Consider the following 26,561-nt stretch of genomic DNA (forward strand, 5'->3'; position numbering starts at 1 on the left):
TTGAAACCATAATCACAGAAAACTAGCCAATCTGATAACACGGACCAAGCCTTGTCTAACTAAATGAAACTAAGCCACGCTGTGTCGGGCCACCCAAGACAGATGGGTCATGGTGGAGAGGTCTGACAGAATGTGGTCCATTGGAGAAGGGAATGGCAAACCACTTCAGTATTCTTGCTTGAGAACCCCATGAACAGTATGAAAAGGCAAAATGATAGGATACTGAAAGAGGAACTCCCCAGGTCGGTAAGTACCCAGTATGCTACTGGAGATCAGTGGAGAAATAACTCCAGAAAGAATGAAGGGATCGAGCCAAAGCAAAAACAATACCCAGTTGTGGGCGTGACTGGTGATAGAAGCAAGGTCTGATGCTGTAAAGAGCAATATTGCATAGGAACCTGCAATGTCAGGTCCATGAATCAAGGCAAATTGAAAGTGGTCAAATGGGAGATGGCAAGAGTGAATGTCGACACTCTAGGAATCAGCGAACTAAAATGGACTGGAATGGGTCGATTTAACTCAGGTGACCATTATATCTACTTCTATGGGCAGGGATCCCTTAGAAGAAATAGAGTAGACATCATGGTCAACAAAAGAGTCTGAAATGCAGAATTTGATACAATGTCAAAAACGACAGAATGACCTCTGTTCATTTCGAGGTAAACCATTCAATATCACAATAATCCTTGCCTATGCCCCAACCAGTAACGCTGAAGAAGCTGAACGGTTCTATGAAGACCTATAAGACCTTTTAGAACTAACACCCAAAAAAGATGTCCTTTTCATTATAGCGGACTAAAATGCAAAAGTAGGAAGTCAAGAAACACCTGGAGTAACAGGCAAAGTTGGCCTTGGAGTATGGAATGAAGCAGGGTAAAGGCTAATAGAGTTTTGCCAAGAGAATGCACTGGTCATAGCAAACACCTTCTTCCAACAATACAAGAGAAGACTCTACACATGGACATCACCAGATGGTCAACACCGAAATCAGATTGATTATATTCTTTGTAGCTGAAGATGGAGAGGCTCTATACAGTCAGCAAAAAGACCGGGAGCTGACTGTGGCTCAGAACATGAACTCTTTATTGCCAAATTCAGACTTTAATTGAAGAAAGTGTGGAAAACCACTAGACCATTCAGGTATGACCTAAATCAAATCTCTTACGATTATACAGTGGAAGTGAGAAATAGATTTAAGGGACTAGATCTGATAGAGTGCCCGATGAACTATGGATGGAGGTTCATGACATTGTACAGGAGACAGGGATCAAGATCATCTCCAAGAAAAAGAAATGCAAAAAAGCAAAATGGCTGTCTGAGGAGACCGTACAAATAGCTGTGAAAAGAAGAGAAGTGAAAAGCAAAGGAGAAAAAGAAAGATATACCCGTTTGAACGCAGAGTTCCAAAGAATAGCAAGGAGAGATAAGAAAGCCTTCCTCAGATATCAATGCAAAGAAATAGAGGAAAACAATAGAATGGGAAAGACTAGAGATCTCTTCAAGAAAATTAGAGATACCAAGGGAACATTTCATGCAAAGATGGGCTTGATAAAGGACAGAAATAGTATGGACCTAACAGAAGGAGAAGATATTAAGAAGAGGTGGCAAGAATACACAGGAGAACTGTACAAAAAAGATCTTCATGACCCAGATAATCATGATGGTGTGATCACTAATCTGAAGAAGAGTCTTGCCGGGTAGAGTATTCTTGATTGTAGGTGCTTCTCTTTCATCACTTTAAATATATCATGCCCTTCCCTGCTAGCTTGTATAGTTTCTATTGAGAAACTAGCTTATAACCTTTTGCAAGTTCCCTTGTATGTTATTTGTCATTTTACCCTTGTTGCTTTTAATATTTTATATTTGCTTTTAATTTTTGTCATGTTGATTGCTGTGTGTTTTCCTCCTTTGGTTTATCCTGCCTTAGACTCTGTGTGTTGCCTGGACTTGACGATTTCCTTTCCCATGTTAAGAAAGTTTGCAGCTAATATTTCTTCAAATATTTTCTTGGGTCCTTTCTCTCTCTCTTCTCCTTCTGGGACACCTATAATGTGAATGTTGGTGTGTTTATTGTTGTCCCAGAGGTCTCTTCATTCTTTTTCCTGTAGTCTGTTCTGTGGCAGTGATTTTGACCATTCTGTCCTCCAGGTCATCTATCCATTTTCCTACCTCCGTTATTTGGCTATTGGTTCCTTCTAGTTTTTTGTTCATCTGTTATTTTGTTCTTCAATTCTTCCAGGTCTTTGGCAAACACTTCCTGCATCTTCTCCATTGTTTTCCCAAGATCCTGGATCATCTTCACTATCTTTATTCTCAGTTCTCTCTCTGGAAGGTTCAGTTCGGTTGCTCAGTCATGTCAGACTCTTTGTGACCCCATGGACTACAGCACTCCATGCCTCCTTGCCTATCTTCATTTAGTTGTTTTTCTGGTGTTTTATCTTGTCCCTTAATCTGGGACATAACTTTCTGCTTTTTCATGCTGATTAACTTTCTATAATGTGGTTTTTCTTCTAGCAGCTGTAGAGTTGTGATTATTCTTGTTTCTTCTGTCTGCCCTCTAGTGAAGTTGGCTAAGAGGCTTGTGTAAGCTTCCTGACGGGATAGACTGGTTGGGAAAACTGGGTCTTGCAATGGTGGGCAGGGCCATGCTCAATAAATCTTTAATTCAGTTGTCTGCTGATGGGTGGTGGAGTTGTGCTTCTTCCCTGTTTGTTTTTTAGCCTGAGGCTAGCCACCTCTCTGGTAGGGTTAGTGGCAACCTCCAGGAGGACTTATACCAAGGGTCCATTTCCAGGACTGCTGCTGCCAGTGCCCCCATTCCCACGGTGAGGCCCTGCTGACCCACGCCTCAACAGGAGGCCCTCCAACACTAGCAGGTAGCTCTGGTTCAGCCTCCAGTGGGGTCACTGCTCCTTTCCCCTAGGTCTTGGTGCACACAAGGTTTTGTTTCTGCCCTCTAGGAGCGCAGTCTGTTTCCCCCAGTCCTGTGGAAGCCCTGTAATCAAATCCTGCTGGTCTTCAAAGTCAGACTCCCTGGAGATTCCCAGTTCCTTTGCCAGATCCCAGGTTAGGAAGACTGATGCGGAGTTCTGAACCTTCACAACAGTGGGAGAACTTCCTTGGTATTACTGTCACCAGTTTGTGGGTCACCCACCTGACAGGTATAGGATTTGATTTTATCACAACTGAGCCCCTCCTGGCACCTCCTTGTGACTTTTTCTTTGTCTTTAGACATGGGGTATCTTTTTTTTGGTGGGTTCCAGTGTTCTCCTGTCGATGGTTTTTAACAGCTAGTTTCAGTTTTGGTGCTCTCACAGGAGTTGCACGCTGGTCTTTCTACTCCACCATGTTGACCTGAAAGTCAGTATACTTTTTAAAAATTAATTAATTAAAATTATTATTATTATTATTTTGCTGTGCTGAGTCTTTGTTGCTATGCAGGCTTTTTCTACTTGCAGTGCAGGCTTTTTCTAGTTGCAGCATGCCAGCTTCTCATTGCAGCAGCATCTCTTGTTGCAGACCACAGGCTCTAGAGCATGCAGGCTTCAGTAGTTGTGGCACACAGGTTTAGTTTCCTGACAGCATGTGGAATCTCCCTGGATCAGGCATCAAACCCACGTCCCCTGCATTGGCAGGTGGATTCTCAACCACTGGACCACCAGAAAATTCCTAGCATGAGGTTTGTTGTGATAACAGTTACTGTCTTTTGTAGTATAATTATTTATATACTGAAAAAATTTTTTGAACTTGAAAAGTTTGGAAAAATTTTCTATTTTCTTTATAGCTGCTTTATTTTATAAAGGTTTAGTCCTTAGCTTAGTAGAAAATAAACTATTGACTTGTTTTGTTTTACTTATTTCTTTAATAAAACTTTACTATTTCATTATCTTTTTTTAATAGGAAAAAGTAGGAAAGTTTTAAAAAGCACATATTAAAAAATTTTAGAACTGCCTACATCATTGCTTTATTACCCAGAAACAGTTTCTTATACTGCCAGAAATTCCATTGCCCTGCCATGCCTGCTGCTCATTTCAGTTCAGTTCAGTCGCTCAGTCATGTCTGACTCTTTGCGACCCCATGAACTGCAGCACGCCAGGCCTCCCTGTCCATCACCAATTCCCAGAGTTCACTCAGACTCACGTCCATCGAGTCAGTGATGCCATCCAGCCATCTCATCCTCTGTCATCCCCTTCTCCTCCTGCCCCCAATCCCTCCCAGCATCAGAGTCTTTTCCAGTGAGTCAACTCTTCTCATGAGGTGGCCAAAGTACTGGAGTTTCAGCTTTAGCATCATTCCTTCCAAAGAAATCCCAGGGCTGATCTCCTGTATCTAATTCCTGTAGAACTATATATTCTAATATGCAGTTCAGTAAATCCATGTTCTGTCATTCATACATGGATGTGTTGTTGTTGGTTTCTCAGTTGTGTCCAGCTCTTTGGAACGCCATGAACTGCAGCACACCAGGCTTCCCTGTCCTTCACTTTTGCACACACTCATGTCCATTGAGTTGGTGATACCATCCAACCATCTCATCTTCTTTTGCCCCCTTTTCTTGCCCTCAGTCTTTCCCAGCATCAGTCTTTTTCAGTGAGTCAGCTCTTTGTATCAAGTGGCCAAATTATCGGAGTTTAAGCTTCAGCATCAGTCCTTCCAATGAATATTTAGGGTTGATTTCCTTTAAGATTGACGTGGATACGGTCTTGCCAAATTAAAGATTTAATTTCTTTATGCTAGATACATTACCTGCATAAATGAATGCATATTTGGATCATCTTGAATGTAGAACTGTTTAGGGGACACCAGAGGTCTGCAAGGTGAGGATTAAGCTGGAGGCAGCAGAGGTGAACAGAATTACTGTCCCTTTGACAGAGTGAAAGCAGTCCTGGAGTTACTGGTGTAGTGTTCACCAGCAGTCCCCTGAAACCCATAGAGAAGGGGAGTTTGAAAAATACCTGTTAAGCTCTCAGCCTTGGTCTGACAGTGTATAATAGGGAAAAAGTGGGGCTAAAAGACTGGATAAGAGAAACATTTTTCTTATCAGAAAATATTTTTGACACACCAGGGATCAGAGAAACATTTTTTAAAAATATACTGTTATGTTTTGCTATTTTACCATATTTCTATGATGCATATGATAAATCATTAAACAGTTCTAATATTGATTAGTATTCCCTTTGAAGATTTCTGTATCTCTATTCTATGAAATTTGTTATTAGAAAAGATTTTTCTGAAAACTTATTTTGCACATGAGTTATTTGTTGTCCTTTATCTTTTCTATTTTTTTTTTTTGTTTGTTTATTTTTCAGTACAGTGAGTAGAGTTCAAATGCCACTAGCTGCGATGGCAAATCTTTTCTAACCTATAAAAATTATGTTATTAAGGGATAGATTTGAAATCATTTCTATGGATACATCTTAATTTCATTTTTTGAAAAATCTATGGAGGTAAACTTTCTAAAGTTAGAGGCTAGTCACTCTTTCCTTCCCTCTGTTTTTGTAACTCATAGGATTTCAGGTGCATAGAAATAGATTAATCATAACTGTCTTCATGATACATAGATTTGTTTCACTCATGGAATGAAACATTCAATTAAACATTCATCCCCCATTTGTTTTATCCTTCTTATTTTGTTTTTAAAATTTATTGCTGCAGCATAGTTTTTAAGGATGTGTTGAATACTGATGAACCCATGCAGAACCCAATAACAATTTATTTCTGTGTCCTCTTTGCCTACTCCTCATCCACAAAGTTAACTACAATTCTGAATTTTTTTTGTCGTTTGCTTGATTACTTTCTAGATTTAGATCACATTATTGTATATATAAATACACGGATGTGTCTGTGTTATTTGATTCTGGTTATTTTTGAACTTCTAAAAAGGGCATAATGTATAACATTCATGTTGTCTTCTGGGGCTTCCTTTTTTCTATTGTGCACTGTTAGTGCAATTTATGAATATTTGTTTCTGGTTTTTCCATTGTTCCTACAATGCTGCTATAAACATCTTGTACATGTCTTGATGTTCATGTGCTTGATTTTCTTTTTCTGGCTAAACATTATGGGATCTTAGTTTATGCAAAAGTTCAGTTTATCCATTTTTATCTAGTTCAATTTAGTTGCTTTTAACTTCATTAGAAAGTTTTGTAAAATTGTATTGTGATGGTTGTCATAGCAGCATGAATTTTTGAAAAAAAAATCAAAATTGATGAATTTTTTTGTAGCCATTTTAATATTGAAGGTGGAAGGAAAAAAGCAACATTTTTTGAACACATTATGCTTTACTATTTCAAGAAAGGTAAAAACAGAACTGAAACACAGAAAAAAGAGCAGTATATGGAAAAGGTGCTGTGACTGTTGAATGTATCAAAAGTGGCCTGCCACGTTTCATACTGGAGATTTCTTGCTGGATGGTAAAGTCAATGTTATACCACGTGGGAGAGAGCCAACATACTCAATATCCAAAACCAGGCATTGAAAATCATTTGCACCAGCTTGGTTATGTCAGTCACTTTGATGTTTGGGTTCCACACAAGTTAAGCAAAAGAAAAGCCCTTCTTGACTGTATTTGCACACTGGATTCTTAACTTAAATGTAACAAAAATATACCAGTTTTTAAAGTTGTGATGGACAATGAAAAGTGGATACTGTACAATAATGTGAAATGGAAAAGATTGCTGGGCAAATGAAATTAACCACCACCAACCATACTGAAGGCTGGTCTTCATCCAAAGAAGGTGATGTCATGTATGTGGTGGGATTGGTAGGAAATCCTTTATTATGGACTCTATATGGAAAGCCAGACAATTAATTCCAGCAAGTACTGCGCCCATTGAGACCAACTGAAAGCACACAATGAAAAGCATCCAGAATCAGTCAACAGAAAATGCTTAATCTTCCATCAGAATAATGCATGTTTGTTTGATGACCAGGCAAAAATTGTTATAACTTGGCTGGGAAGTTCTGATTCATCCACTGTGTTCACCAGATGTTGCACTTTCAGATTTTGACTTATTTCAGTCTATACAAAATTATCTTAATGGAAAAAAATTTGAATTCCCTGAAAGACTGTAGAAGCCACCTGTGACAGTTCTTTGCTCAAAGAGATAAAAAGTTTAGGCAAGATCGAATTATGAAGTTGACTGGAAAATGGCAGAAGATAAGTGGAACAAAATGGTGAATACGTTATTCAATAAAATTCTTGGCAAAATGAAAAATGTGTCTTTTATTTTTACTTAAAAGCTGAAGGAACTTTTTGGCAAACCCAGTATGAGTGAAGTTATCCTTTGGTTCCAAATCCTGTGATTCAAATTCTGGGTTTAGGCTACACTTTTTTTGCCTTTTAACTGGTATATTAAGTCTTTGTGAATTCCATTACTTCATTATTTTTTTCTATGTACTGCAGTTCTAAGTTGTCATTTTGTTCCTTTTTGCCTTCATTTGCCTTGAATAGTTAGGCTATTTTTTCTTCTATTACATTAGAAGTATTCTACTCTATTCCTGTTATTTTTGTGGTTTCTATAGCATTACATGTAAACTTTAAAAAGTCTACTCTTAATCCATATCTTTAATTTTATATAATATTAACATGTTATTGTTCAGTTGTTAAGTCATGTCCAACTCTTTGCAACCCCGTGGACTGCAGCATGCCAGGCCTCCCTGTCTCTCACTGTCTCCCATTGTTGCCCAAGTTCATTTCCATTGAATCGGCAATGCTATCCAGCCGTTTCATTCTCTGCCTCACTCTTCTCTTGCCTTCCATCTTTCCCAGCATCAGTGTCTTTTCCAGTGAGTCAGCTCTTTACATCAGGTAGCCAAAGTATTGGAGCTTCAGCTTCCGCGTCAGTCCTTCCAGTGAATATTCAGGGTTGATTTCCTTAAAGATTCCTTTAGGATGTCCAGCATATTAGCATAAATGAGGTAAATGAATATTGTTAAGTATTCTGTTTTTGTTGTTTAGTCACAAAGAGTTGTTTGCCTTTTTGTGACCCCCTTGAACTGTATAGCCCACCAGGCTCCTCTGACGTGGGATTTAGCAGGCAAGAATACTGGAGCGGGTTGTCATTTCCTTCTCTAAACTTTTTTTTTTTACTTCAGACTTCAAGCTTTTCATTTTATATTGGCATATAGCCAACTGATTAACAGGGTTGTGGTAGTTTCAGGTGAATAGTACAAGGATTCAGCCATACATATACATGTATCCATTCTCTCTCAAACCTCCCGACCATGCAGGCAAGTGCATAATATTGAGCAGTTCCATGTGCTATACAAAAGGTCTTTGTAGCCTATCCACTTTACACAGTCATGTACACACTGCTCTATGTAAAATCCAATTAAATATTTTACTTCTGTATAATAAAAATAAAAACTATAAGACCTGTTATTTTTGTTTTGCAGCATCCCTGTTCATTTATATACCATTTTCCATGATCTTTATTTTATTTTGCATCTTGAACCTTAATTATACCTCTATAATTTTCCTTCTCTTGAAAGTTTTTTTTTAAATATATTCAGTTCAGTTGAGTTCAGTAACTCAGTCGTGTCCAACTTTTTGCGACCCCGTGAATCGCAGCACTCAAACTCACGTCCATCAAGTCGGTGATGCCATCCAGCCATCTCATCCTCTGTCGTCCCTTTCTCCTCCTGCCCCCAATCCCTCCCAGCATCAGGGTCTTTTCCAATGAATCAACTCTTCGCATGAGGTGGCCAAAGTACTGGAGTTTCAGCTTTAGCATCATTCCTTCCAAAGAACACCCAGGACTGATCTCCTTTAGAATGGACTGGTTGGATCTCCTTGCAGTCCAAGGGACTCTCAAAAGTCCTCTCCAACACCACAGTTCAAAGGCATGAATTCTTTGGCGCTCAGCTTTCTTCACAGTCCAACTCTCACATCAGTGCATGACCACTGGAAAAACCATAGCCTTGACTAGACGGACCTTTGTTGGCAAAGTAATGTCTCTGCTTTTTAATATGCTGTCTAAGTTGCTTATAACTTTCCTTCCAAGGAGTAAGCGTCATTTAATTTCATGGCTGCAGTCACCATCTGCAGTGATTTTGGAGCCCGCCAAAAATAAAGTCTGACACTGTTTCCACTGTTTCCCCATCTATTTCCCATGAAGTGATGGGACCAGATGCCATGATCTTAGTTTTCTGAATGTTGAGCTTTAAGCCACCTTTTTCACTCTCCTCTTTCTCTTTCATCAAGAGGCTTTTTAGTTCCTTTTCACTTTCTGCCATAAGGGTGGTGTCATCTGCCTATCTGAGGTTACTGATATTTCTCCTGGCAACCTTGATTCCAGCTTGTGCTTCTTCCAGCCCACCGTTTCTCATGATGTACTCTACATAGAAGTTAAATAAGTAGGGTGACAATATACAGCCTTGACGTGCTACTTTTCCTATTTGGAACCAGTCTGTTGTTCCATGTCCAGTTCTAACTGTTGCTTCCTGACCTGCATATAGGTTTCTCAAGAGGCAGGTCAGGTGGTCTGGTATTCCCATCACTTTCAGAATTTTCCATAGTTTATTGTGATCCACACAGTCAAATTAGCAGAGTCTATAAGTTAGTAAACTCATTACTGTAAGTTAATAAACTTGTTTTTGCCAAATTGAAAAATGTGGATACTTGCCTTTGTGTCAGAGGGCATTTTAACTGGGTATACAATTTTAGATTGGCATTTGTTTTATTTTTCTTACTATCCTGATGATAGAATAGCACACTCCTTGTCTCATTTCAAAAATGTTAGTCTTAAGAAATAATCTAACTGTTGTTCCTTTGAAAGTAATCTGTTATTTCTATTTTAAAGAATTTTTTTGTGGTTCTCTATAATTTTAATTTGATTGCAAATGTGGATTTCTTTTTATACTGCTTAAAATTTGATAGGTGCTTTAATCTCTTCATTGATGTCTGTCATTGATTCAACTACATTCTCAATCACTGGCTTCTAAAATATTTTCTCTGCCTCACTGTTATTACTGGACTAGTTTACATTGTTAGACTTTCTTATTGGCTTCTCTGTGTCTCTTACTTTCTGTCTTATATCCTGTCTATTTGTCTCTGCTGCATTCTGGATAACTTCTCTTAACCTACCTTTTGGTTCAGTTATTCTGTCTTAAACTGTGTTTAATCTTGTTAAACATACCCATTGAGTTTTTAATTTAGTTTTTTCTCTTCTAGACTTTTGTTCTTTTAATCTGCTGCAAAGTTTCAAGGTTACTTTATATGTCTTGTAACACAGTAAGCATGCTATTTTTAAAGTCTGTTAAATAATTCCAAAACATGAGGTCTTTGAGTGTTTGTTACGTACTGTTTGCTGTTTTCTTGTTCACGGTGTCTTATTTACTTCTGTATCTGATTACCTTTGATTATGTCCTTGTCATTATATTTGAGAAAGTACATATATGGTTGATGTGAAGCCTGAGTGATGGCCTTTTCAGAAATAACTTTAGATTTTTTTCTTCTAAACATCTGGAGAGGCTATCAGTCTGGATCAGTATAATCTGAATTTAAGGTTTGAGGTTTCCTGGACCATGTACGTGCCATGAAGCTGGGCTGCAGGTTCATAACTGAGTTTGAGTAACTCTTTGCAGTACATCCTTTAAATTGTTTGTGCTTTTGTAGCAAAAGCAACTGAATCCTGGGCATACCTTTTTAGGTTCTTACCTCATTATCTTGTTACCTTTTCATACTTTTAAGACATTTTCCATAATTCATTATTCCTTAATATTTTTCATTCCAGGGTTTAGTTACCTAGTCTGCCATTAACAAGAGTCAGAAATCTTTCCCTTTCATTTACTTTAGAATTTTTCTTGATGTTTGTTTGCTTTTTGTAGGTTCTTCATGAAACATTTCCTCAACACACATTCCTCATGAATGGTCTCATTCAGGGTGTAAAGGTAAGAACAATTTTTGTTTGGTCCACAACAAACCAAAGCCAGGAATCCTTGATAGCTTAACTCTGGAAGTTTAAATAGGACTCTGGAAAACTATTACCATTTGTAAATTTTGTAAATCAAATTTTTAGTTGAATTATCAAAGTCAAAATAAAATACAACCCAAATCCATAAGGCACTGCTTTATTTTTATTAACATGTACAGAGCAGAATATGAAGGGTATAATTGTGTGAACTTTTAATTCCTCTATTAACAGAATAAAATCAGTCTTAAAAATCGGTCAAGTATTAATCTCTTATTTTAAGATAGACCTTGAGATTGAAGATGGAGTCATCAAGATTTAGTTGGATGTAAAGTCTTATGTCAAGGCTGGTGTTCTAGACACAATTTTCTGAGCTCTCAACCACTCGACATAATTAACCTTAATTCATTGTTTAAATTTTAATGTGATTTGTTCCAGTCCCAATTTGTAGTAAAGTATATGTGTTCTGCATCTAATTTGTTCTTTTCAACTTAGGTAATATCAGTCTACATAATTTTATGTTGTTTTGAAAAGCACAGTTAAAATTATGCCATAGTACTTTGCTAAATTCAGTCAGAGGAATGCTTTGAGCAACATTAATTGTAATGAATACTGTTTATTCTTTGCCTATTTTCAAAAAGAATTTGAGAATGCTTACAATAATAACATAAGTAAAACAGAACAATTTAAATAAAGTAAAATAAGACATTTTTAATACTCATTGAGAGGAGGAATATTATCAAGAATCTGGTGTGTTTTTATTTAAGCACTAGTTGTGATCAGTTTTATCTACATGAGCAAATGAAAAACTAAATGAGAGAGGGCATTGATTACAAATACGACATAAGTTTATCATTATAGTGGATTCTTTGAAAGTCACTCTGTAGATCTTTTTCTTTTATCATGTGGAGCGAATAAAATCTATGTTAGTCTGGTTCTACAGAATAACTCCAACTTGGTCTGTGTCTGAAAGCCAAGTGGCAAGCTCATCATACTTTCACTTAGAGATACCCACAATATTATTGTAAAAAAAACATAGAACATAAAGTATTTAAGTTGATTCAAGGGTGTGGACCAGGACTTATCAATAACTTCAGCAACTATTGAACTTCAATTTATTGAACTTAAGGAGTTACATGTTTTAGTAACTGGTCGTTGTTTCTCAGATGAGGATATGAGAGAACCCTACAGCCAAGCATAGCTCTATTAAAATGTCTTAATATGGATATGAGCACAGTGGAACAAATATGGCTTTTATATTGCTTTTGCTTTAAATTTCTGTTCTGCATCTTATTAACGATTACCTTAGTCATATAATGTAATCTTCCCTTCACTGGAAAACTATGAGAAAGATAAAAGATCTCTTGTAGGGTGATTGTGAGGATTCAGTGAGCTAGTATATGTAAAACTATTAGCACTCTACATTCATGTGTTAAATACTTAGTAAATGTTGCAAAGAAAAATAACAGAAACTGTTACAAGGAAAGTCTGATGATCACTTTTCTCACCAGTCTGGGGAAAGATTTTCTTTTTTAGAATAAGAATTATACATAAATGAAAAGATTGAGTCATTTATATCAATCTTTAAATTTTGGTAAGTCAAAGCCACCATCATCAAACTTAAAATACAAATGACAAGCTGTTATTTGTGATAGAAGAAGGAATACATAAAAGCATTCTCAAAGTAAAACTGTAGGAAAATGGCTAACATCCCAGAAGGGCAAAGAAGGATGTAAGCTGGCAGTTTACAAAAGACGTCAATGTAAAAATAAGTTTATCACTATTAAGAAATGAGTCCCAAATTAAATAAGACGATGTTTTTTCATGCACATTGGTAAAAAATTTTAAACTGACAAGAACTAGTTCAATTTGTGGTAAATTGTGTCCCCTTGCACTGTTGATGAGAGGATAAATAGGTGTAGCTTTTCTGGAAGGCAGTATTTTTAGAGTTAAAATATTCACATATTTTAACAAAGTAATTGCATTTCTAGAAATTTGTTCTTCTCAAATTGAGTTATTCAGAGATTCGGCTAAAGGACTGTTTGTAATAATAAACGTGTAGAAACTTTTTAAATCCCTTAAAATTAGAAGAATAGACATGTGTGGTGTAGCCATATAATGTAATATAGTATGGTTCCAGTTTTATTTTGACCAAAATAAATGTAAGTAAGCAGGGGGGGGAAATGATTAAAAAGGAATCACCTGAAGTTTGAAAGGGTGTGTATTTATGGATGATTTTTAATTTTCTTCCTTATACAGTTTGTTCATCTTTGTAGATTTTCTACAGTTAACTTTCACTTTGTAAGTTTACTATCATAATAGATTTGGGGTGAGCATCAATAAAGTAAGTAAACAAGAGTAACCAGTTCTGTTCTGTGAATTCTCCAGTTGGGCAGGGGGTTGGTTGTTTGTGGTTTTGGTTACTGCAGCAGCTTTACTGAGATATAATTCACCTACCATGCAAGTCATCCGTTTAAAGTGCACGTGTGGTTTTTTCATTATACTCAGGGTTGTGCAGCCATCAACACAGTCAATTTTATCACATTTTCATTGCTACAAAAATAAATCCTGTACTCCTCATTCCTCCCTAATCTCAAGTATAAATCTGCTTTCTGTCTCTATTGGTTTGTCTGTTCTGGACATTTCACGTAAATGGAATATACAGTATGGTCTTTTATGACTGACTTCTTTTCTTATGGTGTTTTCAAATTTCACCTGTAGTACTTATGAGTACTTTATTCTTTTTACGGCCAAACAGTATTTCACTCTGTATCCATACCACAGTTTATCCATGTATCAGTTGATAGACATTTTGGGGTTGTTTCTGGTTTTTTATATTATTGTGAATAATGCTGCTTTGAACATTTGTATACAAGTTTTGATATGGACATTGTTTTCACTTTATCATAGGTACATTGCTAGGAGTAGAATTTCTGGGTCATACAGTAATTTGAGTTTCTAAAAATTGTGTTTTCAAATTAATTTCTTTCTTAACCCTGTTTCTGACAAGTAATTTATGTTCCTCATTTCCGAGACTTCTGACAGATAAAGGGGCTCAAGCCAGGGACAATTTCTTTTTTCTTTCTATACTTAACTCCCTTAATGATATCATCAGACTTAAGACTTTAAACTCTCAAATAAGTATCTTCCTAGACCTTGAGCTGGAACTTTAGACTTTGTATATTCAGTTGCCTAATTGACATCTCTACTTCCTTGCATAATAAGTATTTGAAAGTTAACAGCTCCAAAACTAATTTCCTGGTCTTCCCCTCCAGCCTGACCAACTCACAAGTCTTCCTCATATTAGTTACTTGTCATGCCATTCTTGCTTATGCCAAAATTCCTAGAATCAGTCTTCTTTCTCTTCCATACATATCCGGAACCCAATCCATCAGCAAATTCTGTTATTCTACTTCAAAATAGAACCATCATCAAAACTCTACTTGTTCCCCTTTCAGTGCTGTGTGTACTGTGCTTAGTGGCTCAGTTATGTCTGACTCTTTGCAGCCTGATGGACTATAGCCCACCAGTCTCCTCTGTCCATGGGAGTCTCCAGACAAGAATACTGGTTTGGGTAGCCATGCCCTCCTCCAGAGGATATTCCTGACGCAGGGATCAAGCCCAGGTCTCCTGCATTGCAGGTGGACTCTACCATCTGAGCCACAAGGGAAGTCCAAGCACACTGGAGTGAGTAGCCCATCTCTTCTCCAGGGGAACTTCCCAACCCAGGAATTGAACCAGGGTCTCCTGCATTGCAGGTGTATTCTTTACCAACTGAGCTACCAGGGAAGCCCTTTGGTAGAGATCATGATAAAATATAAACCAGTTGGTGGCATTCTTCTTCCTTTCTTTTATATACACACACACACACACACACACACACATACACACACACACATATATGTGTATGTATATGTTTATATGTTTATATATATATATATATATATATATATATATACACACTGTGCTAAGCAGCATGTGGAATCTTAGTTTCCTGACCAAGGATTGAACCTGTGTCCCCTGTATTGGAGGCGCACAGTCTTAACCACTGGACCTCTGGGGGTCCCTGTGGCACTCTTCTTAACCACCCAACCCCAACCCCCATTTTCTCTTGACAGCATCCTTCTACTCTGTTCCACTTCCTACTGACCTTGCTGCAGCCACAACTTCCTTAGCCTATTTCTGCCTGAAGGCTCTGCAGGTACTGTTTTTTTCTGCTTGCTTCTCCCAGGTTTTGAAAGTCTTTACTCTCTAACCCTCAGCTCCTCACCTGGATGTTATTTTGTCAGTGAAGGCTTCACTGACTGCCATCTTGAGTAATGTATCCAGTTCTCATCACTCTTAATCCTCTTACTCTGCTTTTTCTCCAAAGCATTATCTCTCCTTTGACATGCTATATGTTTTGCTTTATCTTTATCTTGTTATTGTGTTCTCCTCACTCCTCCTCTTTTAGACTGAAAGTTTCTTAAAGACGTGGATTTTTGTCCACTTTTCTCACTGCTATCCCCCGCATAGTTCTTAGCACTCAGCTTCCCTGGTGGCTCAGATGGTAAAGAGTCGACCTGCCAGTGCAGGAGATGTGGGTTTGATCCCTGGGTCTGTAAGATCCCCTGAAGAAGGAAATGGCAACACACTCCAGTATTCTTGCCTGGAGAATCCCATGGGCAGAAGAACATGGAGGGCCACAGTCCATGGAGTCACCAAAGAGTTGGGCACAACTTAGCGACTAAACAACAAATACTGTTGAATTAAAAGTTCTTCCAGGCTTTTTTATAGTCCTTTTGATAAAGTCAAGATCCAGCTTACTTAGAGACTATAACTATGTTTCTTTTTCCCTTATATCAAGCATTTGCTAATTATACCTTCTAATTTCCCCATGACATTAAAACTACGTGAAGTACAAGCAGCCCTCTCTTTGCATGTTGTAGTACACACAAATTTCAGTTGCCACAGTTCAGTTAAATAGCATGAGTCTCCCAACACACAATTCAGATTTCCACTACCATATGTATTAACTGTGAGTAGTTGCATAAAATATAAATAACTGCTAACTCCTCAGTCCACAAAACACTATGTCAATAACAGATGCACGTCATAACCCGTTGTGACAGTTCAAAGTGTTGATGACCTGGTCACTGTGCATCTCTCAGTTCATGCATGTAAAGCAAAATGTGTATTGTGTTGCCTCTTTGATCCAGTGATATGTTGGAATCTGATCCAAACCTAGAAATGCTTATGACAGTTTTCCAGTTCATAGAAGATATGTGCATCATGTAAGACTTTCAAAGAAGAAAAGTGCTAGTCTTATGACTCTTAATGTTTTTTTTTTTTACAAAGAACATTTTAATTATTAATGCTTTAAATTATGGTGTACTAAATAAATACTAGTTTTTCTATTTCTTTCATTTCACTAGACATTTATAAGTGATAGTGAAAGAATTTTCAGTGTTCTGACAAAAATTTCTGAAAGTCAAAGAATAAATCAGTTTTTCCCATTGATTAGAATAACTACATGGTTTCAGCTTGCAGTCATTTCTTTCAGTTCCATACTACCATGCAAAGTAAAAACTACGTGTATTGTCTGCAATGGTTATATGGCACTCCATTGTATTAATATTCCATAATTTGTTTATCTATTTCCCTGTATAAGTGGTTTCTAATTGTAAACTATTGAAGATAATTCTGAGTACATTTTTAAAATAAATCTTTATATATTTTTATTGTTTCCTTAGAAATAGAGTTGTAAAATTATAACTAGTGAGTAGAAAAGTGTGGGCATTTTAAGAAATCTTGAATATATAGTACCACATTATCTCCTAGAGCAATTGTGCCATTTCACACACCCATCAGCAGTATGTATATCTGTTTCACCATCCTCTAATACAAGTATTACTTTTCAGATCTTTACCAATTTGATAGCTTGAGAATGATGTCTCACTGTAATTTTATTTGTATTTTTTTAATTACAAGTGAGGTTAGGTATTTTTACATTATTTGCTGGCTACTTTTATGAAGTGTCCTCAAGTTCTTTATTTTTCTAATAAAGATTGTTCAATTCTTAATTTTTCAATAATGAAATTTATTTTGCATTAATCCTCTCATTTAATGATTGTTAATTTAGTACCTGTTCATCTTAACAGTTATAAAGGGAAAAACTCATACTTAATCATACTTCTCAGGTTTTCAAAGTCCTACTCAAAAATTTTTTCACTAGCAATTTTTATCTTTATGAAATTGAAATATATGGCAGACATTGTTATATGACTAGCAATAAGTTGTGTTAGAGTTCTCCAGAGAAATAAGACCAATGGAATATTTGTATAAAGAGGCTTACTTTAAGGAATTGGCTCACATGATTGTGGGGCTAGCAAGTCTGAAATATGTAGGACAGGCTGGAAATTTGGCCAGACTTGATGTTACAGTCCTGAGGATGCTACAGTCTGAGGTAGAATTTTTTCCTCTGGAAACCTCAGATTTTCCTCGTAAGGCCTTCAACTGACTTAAATGAGACTCCCATATTATTGAGGGTACTACCCTTTACTTTGGTTTCCCTGGTGGCTGGCTTGTTGGTAAAAAATTTGCCTGCCAATGCAGGAGACATGGGTTCAATCCCTGGGTTGGGAAGAGCCCCTGGAGATGGAAATGGCAACCCATTCCAGTATTCTTACCTGGGAAGTCCCATGGATAGAGGAACCTGGCGGGTTATAGCCCATGGGGTCACAAAGAGTTGGACATGACCTAGCAACTAAACAACAAAAATACCCTTTAAAGCCATTTAATTGTAGATGTTAGACCACATCCACAAATTAGCTTCATGGCAACACCCATGCTAGTGTTTGACTAAATAACTGGGTACTATAGCCTAGCCAAACTGACACATAAAACTAACCACTAAAGTAGTTTTGGCTACACTTCATTGGAAGTATAACCAGGCTGAGATGCTGTGGTTTGACTTAGTAGATGAAGTCAAGTTATTACTGCTGGATTTAATATGACCAGATGGAGTCACTAATAATATTATTCATGAAGACAGTTGGTCTGATTGCCCAGTGTCCACCTTGAAACTTCTTTTAGCTTTCTTCTTTAGCTTATTTTATACATATTTAAAAACTAGATATCTTCATCAGTGTCCCAAACTAACTAAAACTAAGTTGGCTGGATGTCCAGGATTGGTATATAGCTGGGTCAATCAGTATGAACAAAGTGCCTCTAAAGCATGCTGCTTTATTCTTGTCTAGCTTTAACATCACAGCAAGAGGCTGAAAGAGGGGGAAAGTGGAAGACCCAGCAATCCATCCCAGGGCTTGACCACAAGGATTCACATGGAATGCTTCTTCTCAGTCTAGACTGGATGGTTAAGTCTGATCAAGGACATGGTCATGTCGAGCCTCTGCCTGAACACTCATACAGGGACATTTAAGATGTCAAGAGTTTATCTGAGCCTAGGAATTACTGCCAAACTGTCTCATCCTGCGATTTCATGAATTAAATCATCAACCATTACATAGCACAAACACACAGAGAACTTGTTGACTGATGTCTCTAAGAATTAAAAAATAAAAAACAAGATACCTTTAAAGTCCCCTTTTAGCTACTCTTCAGTATTACTAAATACAGAAGTGTTTTTCATACACACACGTACACAATCTTGCTTCCTTAGTTTGGACAGGAAGTTGGATAAAAACTATCCTTTTAATTATCTGTAAACAATATTGTAAAGCAAACTACTTGAGAGAGATGACTTCATAAATTTTAAATATCATTTTATAACAGACTGGTAATTTATACATTTAATGAAATGTGCTTAAGAGAATTCACAAGTAGGTAAAGTCTAGTACTTTGTGTGCTTCAGGACAGAGACACTAAAATGTTAGTAAGAAAAATAGTGTGATAATTGATTTGAATTATGGGCCGGGTTAATCTCAGGTCTTAGAGCCACCTCAGCCTGAGCTGAATCCTGGTTCTACTGCTTATGAGCCCTGAGCCTTAGGCTAGTTACTTACCCTAGTAGTACCCTTCTCATAGGGTAAGACATTTGTGTGAAAGCCATAGAACAGAGTGGCATATAGATGTGCCGTTATTTTTTCTTGGAATCAATTTGAAGTAATGGCCCTATCACTTCTAAGATTAAGGGAAAACCTGTGAAAACAGTCTGTTTCTTTATATTTTAATTAAAATTTTGTTTCGGTGGATCTTCCCTATATCCATCTCCTTTTCTCCCTTAATCAAAAGAAAACATTTCAGCCCTCTTGCCCGTATTGGTCTCTCCCAGAAGTTTCAGAATTACTAGCTGTTCTTAGACCTTCCTCATGCTTTTCAAATCACCTTTCCTGGATTTTAGTGTGTCATTTTTGTCATTTGTCCTATAAAACTGATTGTTGTGCGTCCTGGAAAGAAAAGCTGTGTACTGTGTAGGGTATAATGTATCCTAGGTCTGAAAGGTGCTTCTTGTTTTAGGACTATTTTTAATGTGAAAAATTTGCATTTGTCAGTTATATAAATAAAAACAATCCCATCAGTGTGAAAATTTCTCTTTGATCCCCTTTTAAAAAATGAAAGAGATGAAAGTCATTATTAGTAAAATACTGTATGCAAAATCAAAGTAAATGATATAATTTGGGGGTAATCTATGTCTATATGTTCTGCGTCCTTGTGGCTTACAAAGGATGTCATAAGATGTGAACTTTTTCATTGAAAAATTAAAGTTTTCAAAAGCAGTTAAATGACTGTATCTTATTTTTCATGGGTACCATTTTTCTCATACTGAGTTACAGAGTTAATTAAAATATTTGAAGGAAACAAAACAAAAAAATTTTTTAGTTTTAAAACTTTAACAGTATTGACACATTTATTTAGTCAAATATTTGTCAGCTGCTTATGTTAAGGACACCTTATGCTTAATACTTTTATGATAGCTGTATAAAGTATAAAATTCATGTATTTTTGCTTCAAGTGAGTTGTAATTGCCATTCTTTATATGCTTTAAAAAGTTTATAGATAATTGTATTTAATTCAACACTAAGCTTTAATTGCTATTTTGTCAAATTAGAGCCTGTAAGGCCATGTCTACCATTATGGCAGAAAGAGAAAAGGAACTAAAGACTCTTTTGATGCAAATGAAAGAGGAGAGCGAAAAAGCTGGCTTAAAGCTCAACATTCAAAAAACTAAGATCATGGCGTCTGGTCCCATCACTTCATGGCAAATAGATGGGGAAACAATGGAAACAGTGAGAGACTTTCTTTTCTTGGGCTTCAAAATTACTGCAGATGGTGAATGCAGCCATGAAATTAAAAGACTTTTGGTCCTTGGAAGAAAAGCTATGACTAACCTAGACAGCATATTAAAAAGCAGAGACATCACTTTGCCAACAAAGGTCCATCTAGTCAAAGCTATGGTTTTTCCAGTAGTCATGTATGGATGTGAGAGTTGGACTATAAAGAAAGCTGAGAGCTGAGGAACTGATGCTTTTAAACTGAGGTGTTGGAGAAGACTCTTGAGAGTCTTTTGGACTGCCAGGAGATCAAACCAGTCAATCCTAAAGGAAATCAGTCCTGAATATTCATTGGAAGGACTGATGCTGAAGCTGAAACGCCAGTACTTTGGCCACCTGATGCAGGGGACTGACTCACTGGAAAAGACCCTGAAAGATTGAAGACAGCAGTCAGGAGAAGGGGATGGCAGAGGATGAGATGGTTGGATGGCATAACCGACTCGGTGGATGTGAGTTTGAGCAAGCACTGGGAATTGGTGATAGACACAGAAGCCTGGTGTGCTGCAGTCCAGAGGGTCACAAAGAGTCGGACACGACTGAGCAAATGAAGTGAACTGAAGGCCATGTTATGATTACTGACCAGTTAATTATGCCACTTTAAAAATCTACTGGACTGGGAAGCTAATTTACAAAACTGACATACTAATTCTTGGTCCACACTGGACTCTGCACACCATGTTTTATCCAGTAGTCACTGAACCCTGATAGCATGGCTTAGTACACTCAGCCCTTGTTACTTCCAGATTTCTTGTTTGCAAAATCTGCCTACTCACTAAATTCATCTGCAACCTCTGAGTCAGTACAGTGCTTTCATGTTCATGCATGTGTGGCATAAGGAGGCAGTCTGAGTTGCCCAGCTGCATGTTTCCAGCTGAGGCTGGACAAAGGACACTCTTTTTGTTTCAGGTCTCATACTGTGAGCATGTCCATTTTGCAGTCCATTTAGTGCTATGCATCTTGCATTTTTGTTCCTTTTGTTGACAATTTTCCCGTTTAAAATGACCAAGTGTTGTTAAGTGTTTCTTAGTGTAGGGGAGTGTTGATATACATTATGGAGAAAATACTGTGTTAGATAAGCCTCATTCAGACATGAGTCATAGTGCTGAGGCTGAGACTTCAGTGTTAGTAAGTCAGCAGCCTACATATTAAATAGGTCATCTTTCAAGAGAAATACACATAAACCAAGGTTATATATTGATCAGTTAATTAAAATATGTGACCAGAGAATGGTAGGAATACAACCTTCTGTTTCCTCTACAACAGCAGTTCCAGATTCTCTTAATTCGGTGTTCGTGGGAAACTTACAGAACATAACCAGTGTAGATAATGAGAGCCAACTATATTTATGCTAAAGGCTACGATTTTGATGTCACTCTGGTGGTGGTGTTGTTTGCCCATGCTTTGTGGCATGTGGTATCTTAGTTCCCAGACCAGGGATCAAACCTGTGTCCCCTGCATTTGGAGTGTGGCGTCTTAACCACTGGACCACCGGGGAAGTCCCAGTCTGGTTTTAATCTTTAAATATTTTCTCATTTGCAAATCATGCTCTTCCTCTTTAGGACTGCTGCAGTACTTGCCTAGTCAAGGTACAGATATCCTTCTCAATCTACTATTCTAATAATGTGTCATGATAGGATCTAGGATGGATTGGGTGATGAAGAAGTAATTCTGAAACAGAAGAGAGTCTTTGATTTTTGAGAAATACAAGTTTTCCAAAGAGGCAAGTATTTTATTAGATTGTATTTCAGCATCATAATAAATGTAGGTTCTCCCAGAGGCTATTTTGAGTATCTGTTGTCACTGAGAATTATTTTTAAAAAATACAATGATCTTTTAATGATTGAAAGATTGAGGTCAGGAGGAGAAGGGGGTGACAGAGGATGAGATAGTTGAATGGCATCATCTTTTCAATGGACATGAGTTTGAGCAAACTCTGGGAGATGGTGTAAAACAGGGGAGCCTGGTGGGCTGCAGTCCATGGGGTCACAAAGAGTCAGACACTACTGAGCAACTGAACAACAGTTGTCACTGAGCATTATTTTAAAATAATAATTACTTAATAGATTAAATTACAATTGAAATCCAGAATCTAGATAATAGTATTTTTTTGTGTGTGTAAAAACTGCATTATTTTAAATAAAACTTTAATTCTTGGCCTTCTTATGTCGTTTGTTTTAATGGCATGCATTCCATATCTTATTGTATGAAATATAAAATCAGAACTGTCCAAAAAATTTTCCAGGGTTCTTTGTGTTTAGATTTTGTTACTGTTTTTGAGATGATTCTTATTTCTATTCTTTTGTCCTCTTAAATTTATTACCATGTTTTTCTTGACCAGTTCTATACTACCCAAGAACTCAGGTATTTGATATTTTTAGAGGATTTTAAAGCAATGTAAAAGATTTGCTTTTCTAAATTTATAAAACTGATGTTGCAGGGCATGAATTTCAGCCCTGCTTCTGCAGTTGTTTGGCTCTTAGTTAAAGAGATCATTTAACTCTTTTGATGCAAAAACAGACCAAATGCTGGAAATCCAATGTGTCTTATAAATTGCACAGTTTGATGTCTTGTTGTTCAGTCGCTCAGTCTTGTCCAGCTCTTTGCAATCCCATGGACTGCAGCATACCAGACCTCCCTGCCCATCAACATCTCCCTGAGCTTGCTCAAACTCATGTCCATTGAGTCAGTGATATCATCCAACTGTCTAGTCCTCTGTCATCCCCTTCTCCTCCCGCCTTCAGTCTTTCCCAGCATCAGGGTCTTTTCTAATGAGTCAGCTCTTCCCATCAGGTGGCCAGAGTATTGGAGCTTCCGCTTCAGCGTCAGTTCCTCCATTGAATATTCAGGATTGATTTCCTTTAGGATTGATTGGTTTGATCTCCTTGCAGTTCAAGGGACTCTCAAGAGTCTTCTCCAGCATCACGGTTCAAAAGCATCACTTCTTCAGTGCTCAGCCTTCTTTATGGTCCAACTCTCACATGCATACCTGACTACTGGAAAAACCATAGCTTTGACTGTAATGACCTTTGTTGGCAAAGTAATGTCTCTGCTTTTTAATATGTTGTCTAGTTTTGTCATAGCTTTTCTTCCAAGGATAGGCATAGATTAATATTTTATTTTAGAGGAGTCAAATGCTTTTCTCCTAAGCTTACCTCCCCTCCACTGAGTCTTAGTCTTACCTCCCCCTTGCTTCAGTTTACCTGTCGCCTGGCCCATTGTCTCTGGGTTTACTAGTGGCTGATAGCGGATTAGAATCCTGTTGTTTCTCTTCTCAGCCTTAGAAACATGAGTTGATTTGCTCATAAAAGTTCTATTCAGGTTACCAAACCTCTTTGCAAACCTTTATCACCAGACTGTGTGGTAGGTACCAAGGGTACAGAGATGAAAGAAAATCATTCCTCTAACCTTAATCTCAATTTCTAATCTAATAAAGAAGATAGACAAATAACAAGTAATTGTAATAGAGTATCATAGTTACAATAGAAGAGATATGTGCCAGAGTGGGGACAGGAGTTATTTGTTTTGCACCCCTCAGAAACCAGTGTGATTAATTCTGTTTGAGTAGCTAAGAAAATAGAGGAAGAGGTACTCCTGGCCCAGAGTTGAAAAGAATGACTAGTAGTTTACCAGGTCCAAGTGTGGAAAATGGCTACAAGCACAGCAAGGGCCTTGCAAATGCCCATTTGCACAAAGGAATGTAGTATGTTCAGAAAACTAACAAGTATTGCATATAGCCAAAGCATAGGATGTGTGCTAGGTACTAGATTTTGAAGGGTTCTATCTGTATGCTGTGCTGAAGATTTTTTTTTAATATATTATGAAAATTCAGATATACAAAAAGAATAAGATAATAAATACCCATGTACTCATCATCTAGTTTCATTATTTATCAACATCTCCCCGCTCTTAACTCATCTATCTTGGTTTTCCATCACTCATTTTTAATTTTACTATTTAAAAGCAGAGTTCAAACACTTGAAGAATTTCAGTTGTGCACAGTTGAGATTTTTAAACAGGGGATCAAAGAACTGAAGTCTGCAGCTCATCAAGGTTTCTCTTGGGATTATGTGGAGGACAGATTGAAAGGAAGTAGAACGAAGGGCAGGGAACAGTAGATTTTTTTATTTAAATCCAGGCAAGAAATGCTGAAATGCATCACAGCAGGGGATAGACCTAGAGAAGTCATTATAAGAGAATGGTCTGAAAAATCACCTTGGGGAGCAAAGGAATGATGGGGAAGTTTTGGACAGCTTCTTAGCCAAGATAGGAAGTGTGGGTGTTTGGTCAGGTTTATAGGGAACAGTGTTCATGTTAAATGTCCAAGTAGGAAAGTCCATTTGACTATAGACACAGAACTCAGAAAAGAGATTGGAAAACTATTCATAATGTAAGTGGTGGTGGCCATGTATATAGGCATAGCATCTAAAGGGAGGACAGTGGCACCAGCAGAGTCTGAGAGGCAGGCCTGTGGCCACCTCAAAGGGCCCTGACATCAAAAAAGAAATTGATATGGAAGTGGTCAGCCAGCAGAGTGACCAGCGACATTTTTTTACCTTCTTTGCTTATGTGTTGTGGTGCTCTTGCCTCCCTTTAGCCTCAGCTCTTGTGCATCTTCTCATTATCTCTATCCTAAATTCATGGGAAACAGATGGGAAAACAGTGGAAACAGTGTCAGACTTTTATTTTTGGGGGCTCCAAAATCACTGCAGATGGTGACTGCAGCCATGAAATTAAAAGATGCTTACTCCTTGGAAGAAAAGTTATGACCAACCTAGATAGCATATTCAAAAGCAGAGACATTACTTTGCCGACTAAGGTCCATCTAGTCCAGGCTATGGTTTTTCCAGTGGTCATGTATGGATGTGAGAGTTGGACTGTGAAGAAAGCTGAGTGCCAAAGAATTGATGCTTTTGAACTGTGGTGTTGGAGAAGACTGTTGAGAGTCCCTTGGACTGCAAGGAGATGCAACCAGTCCATTCTGAAGGAGATCAGCCCTGGGATTTCTTTGGAAGGAATGACACTAAAGCTGAACCTTCAATACTTTGGCCACCTCATGCGAAGAGTTGACTCATTGGAAAAGACTCTGATGCTGGGAGGGATTGGGGGCAGGAAGAGAAAGGGACAACAGAGGATGAGATGGCTGAATGGCATCACGGACTCGATGAATGTGAATCTGAGTGAACTCTGGGAGTTGGTGATGGACAGGGAAGCCTGGCGTGCTGCGATTCATGGGGTCACAAAGAGTCAGACACGACTGAGCGACTGAACTGAACTGAACTGATTCTAAATTCATCAGACAAATAGAATCTACTTCTTTTATGGACATTTAGTATATGCACATTCATCCTGTTTATCCCTATTAGCTTACAAGCCCTTTGAGAGCAGAAGGTACGTATTCATCTGAGTGTCTTCCTTTCACCACTTAATTCAGAGCTTTGCACGTAATAGATACACTGTATGTTTTTATAAAATGAATTAAGTGTCTGGGTTCTTCCCATACCTTTGGTGTGTGTTCACATTAAGGGCCAGCTGTGAGTATATATATTTCATATCACCTCACTTTTCCAGTTTCACCCAGAAAACAAGCTTTTATCCTTTTCTTCCCTCTCAAATAGCATGCTTACAAATTTTGTTAGAATTTTTTTTAAAAAAAAACAGGTTGTATTTAATGTTACAAATTATTCTGTTTCAGAGCCACTAAAATGAATTAGAGCATTTAGAAATTCATTTAGAAAATGAAAATTATAAGTAATCGAGGGAATCACATTATAAATTTGACCCTTGCTTCTGCTTTCTTCTCCAGGGTCTGCTCTCGTTTTTGAGTGCCCCACTCATAGGTGCACTGTCTGATGTGTGGGGAAGGAAGCCCTTTCTTCTTGTCACTGTCTTCTTCACCTGCTTCCCAATTCCACTGATGAGAATCAGTCCATGGTGAGTGACTAGGCCCTCCAGCATGCCTGTCTGTTTGGAGTCACATATGGACAATACATACAGTGCACTTTTCAACCTTTGCAGACCAATTGTTCCTGTATTTTCATTTGAACTCTTTGCTAATACTGAAAACAAGTAGGCAGTTGCCATCATGTCCATTTTATAAATGAGGACATGAAATTAAGTCTAAGATAGTTACTTAGGTGAAGAATAGAAACAAAACATGTCTCTAAGGGCAGTTGTTTTTGTCGTGAGGTAAGTTACATGATTGGGTCCTGGGAGGGGGCAGACAGTCTCTGTACTCACTCAGTTGTGGCTCATTTGACTTTGAAGATGTGTTGTTTTTGTCAGCTCATGCAGCAATCCCCAAGCTTTTTGGCACCAGGGACCAGTTTCACAGAAGACAATTTTTTCACAGACAAGGAGGGGTGGGTGTGTGTTTCTGGTT

The 26,561-nt window shown here is 37.7% G+C and overlaps 1 protein-coding gene across 1 annotated transcript in view; it reads left to right on the forward strand.

Annotated features, from left to right (window-relative positions):
- Nucleotides 1-26,561, forward strand: part of MFSD14B (major facilitator superfamily domain containing 14B) — a 117,617-nt gene that overhangs the window by 58,126 nt on the left and 32,930 nt on the right. Inside the window, exons 3-4 of the mRNA XM_052645011.1 lie at nucleotides 10,828-10,890; nucleotides 25,986-26,113. Coding sequence (XP_052500971.1) covers nucleotides 10,828-10,890; nucleotides 25,986-26,113 — 191 coding nt within the window. The remainder of the gene's footprint in view (nucleotides 1-10,827; nucleotides 10,891-25,985; nucleotides 26,114-26,561) is intronic.

The sequence above is a fragment of the Budorcas taxicolor genome, chromosome 8 (genome assembly GCF_023091745.1).
Source record: "Budorcas taxicolor isolate Tak-1 chromosome 8, Takin1.1, whole genome shotgun sequence".
Lineage (NCBI taxonomy): Eukaryota > Metazoa > Chordata > Mammalia > Artiodactyla > Bovidae > Budorcas > Budorcas taxicolor.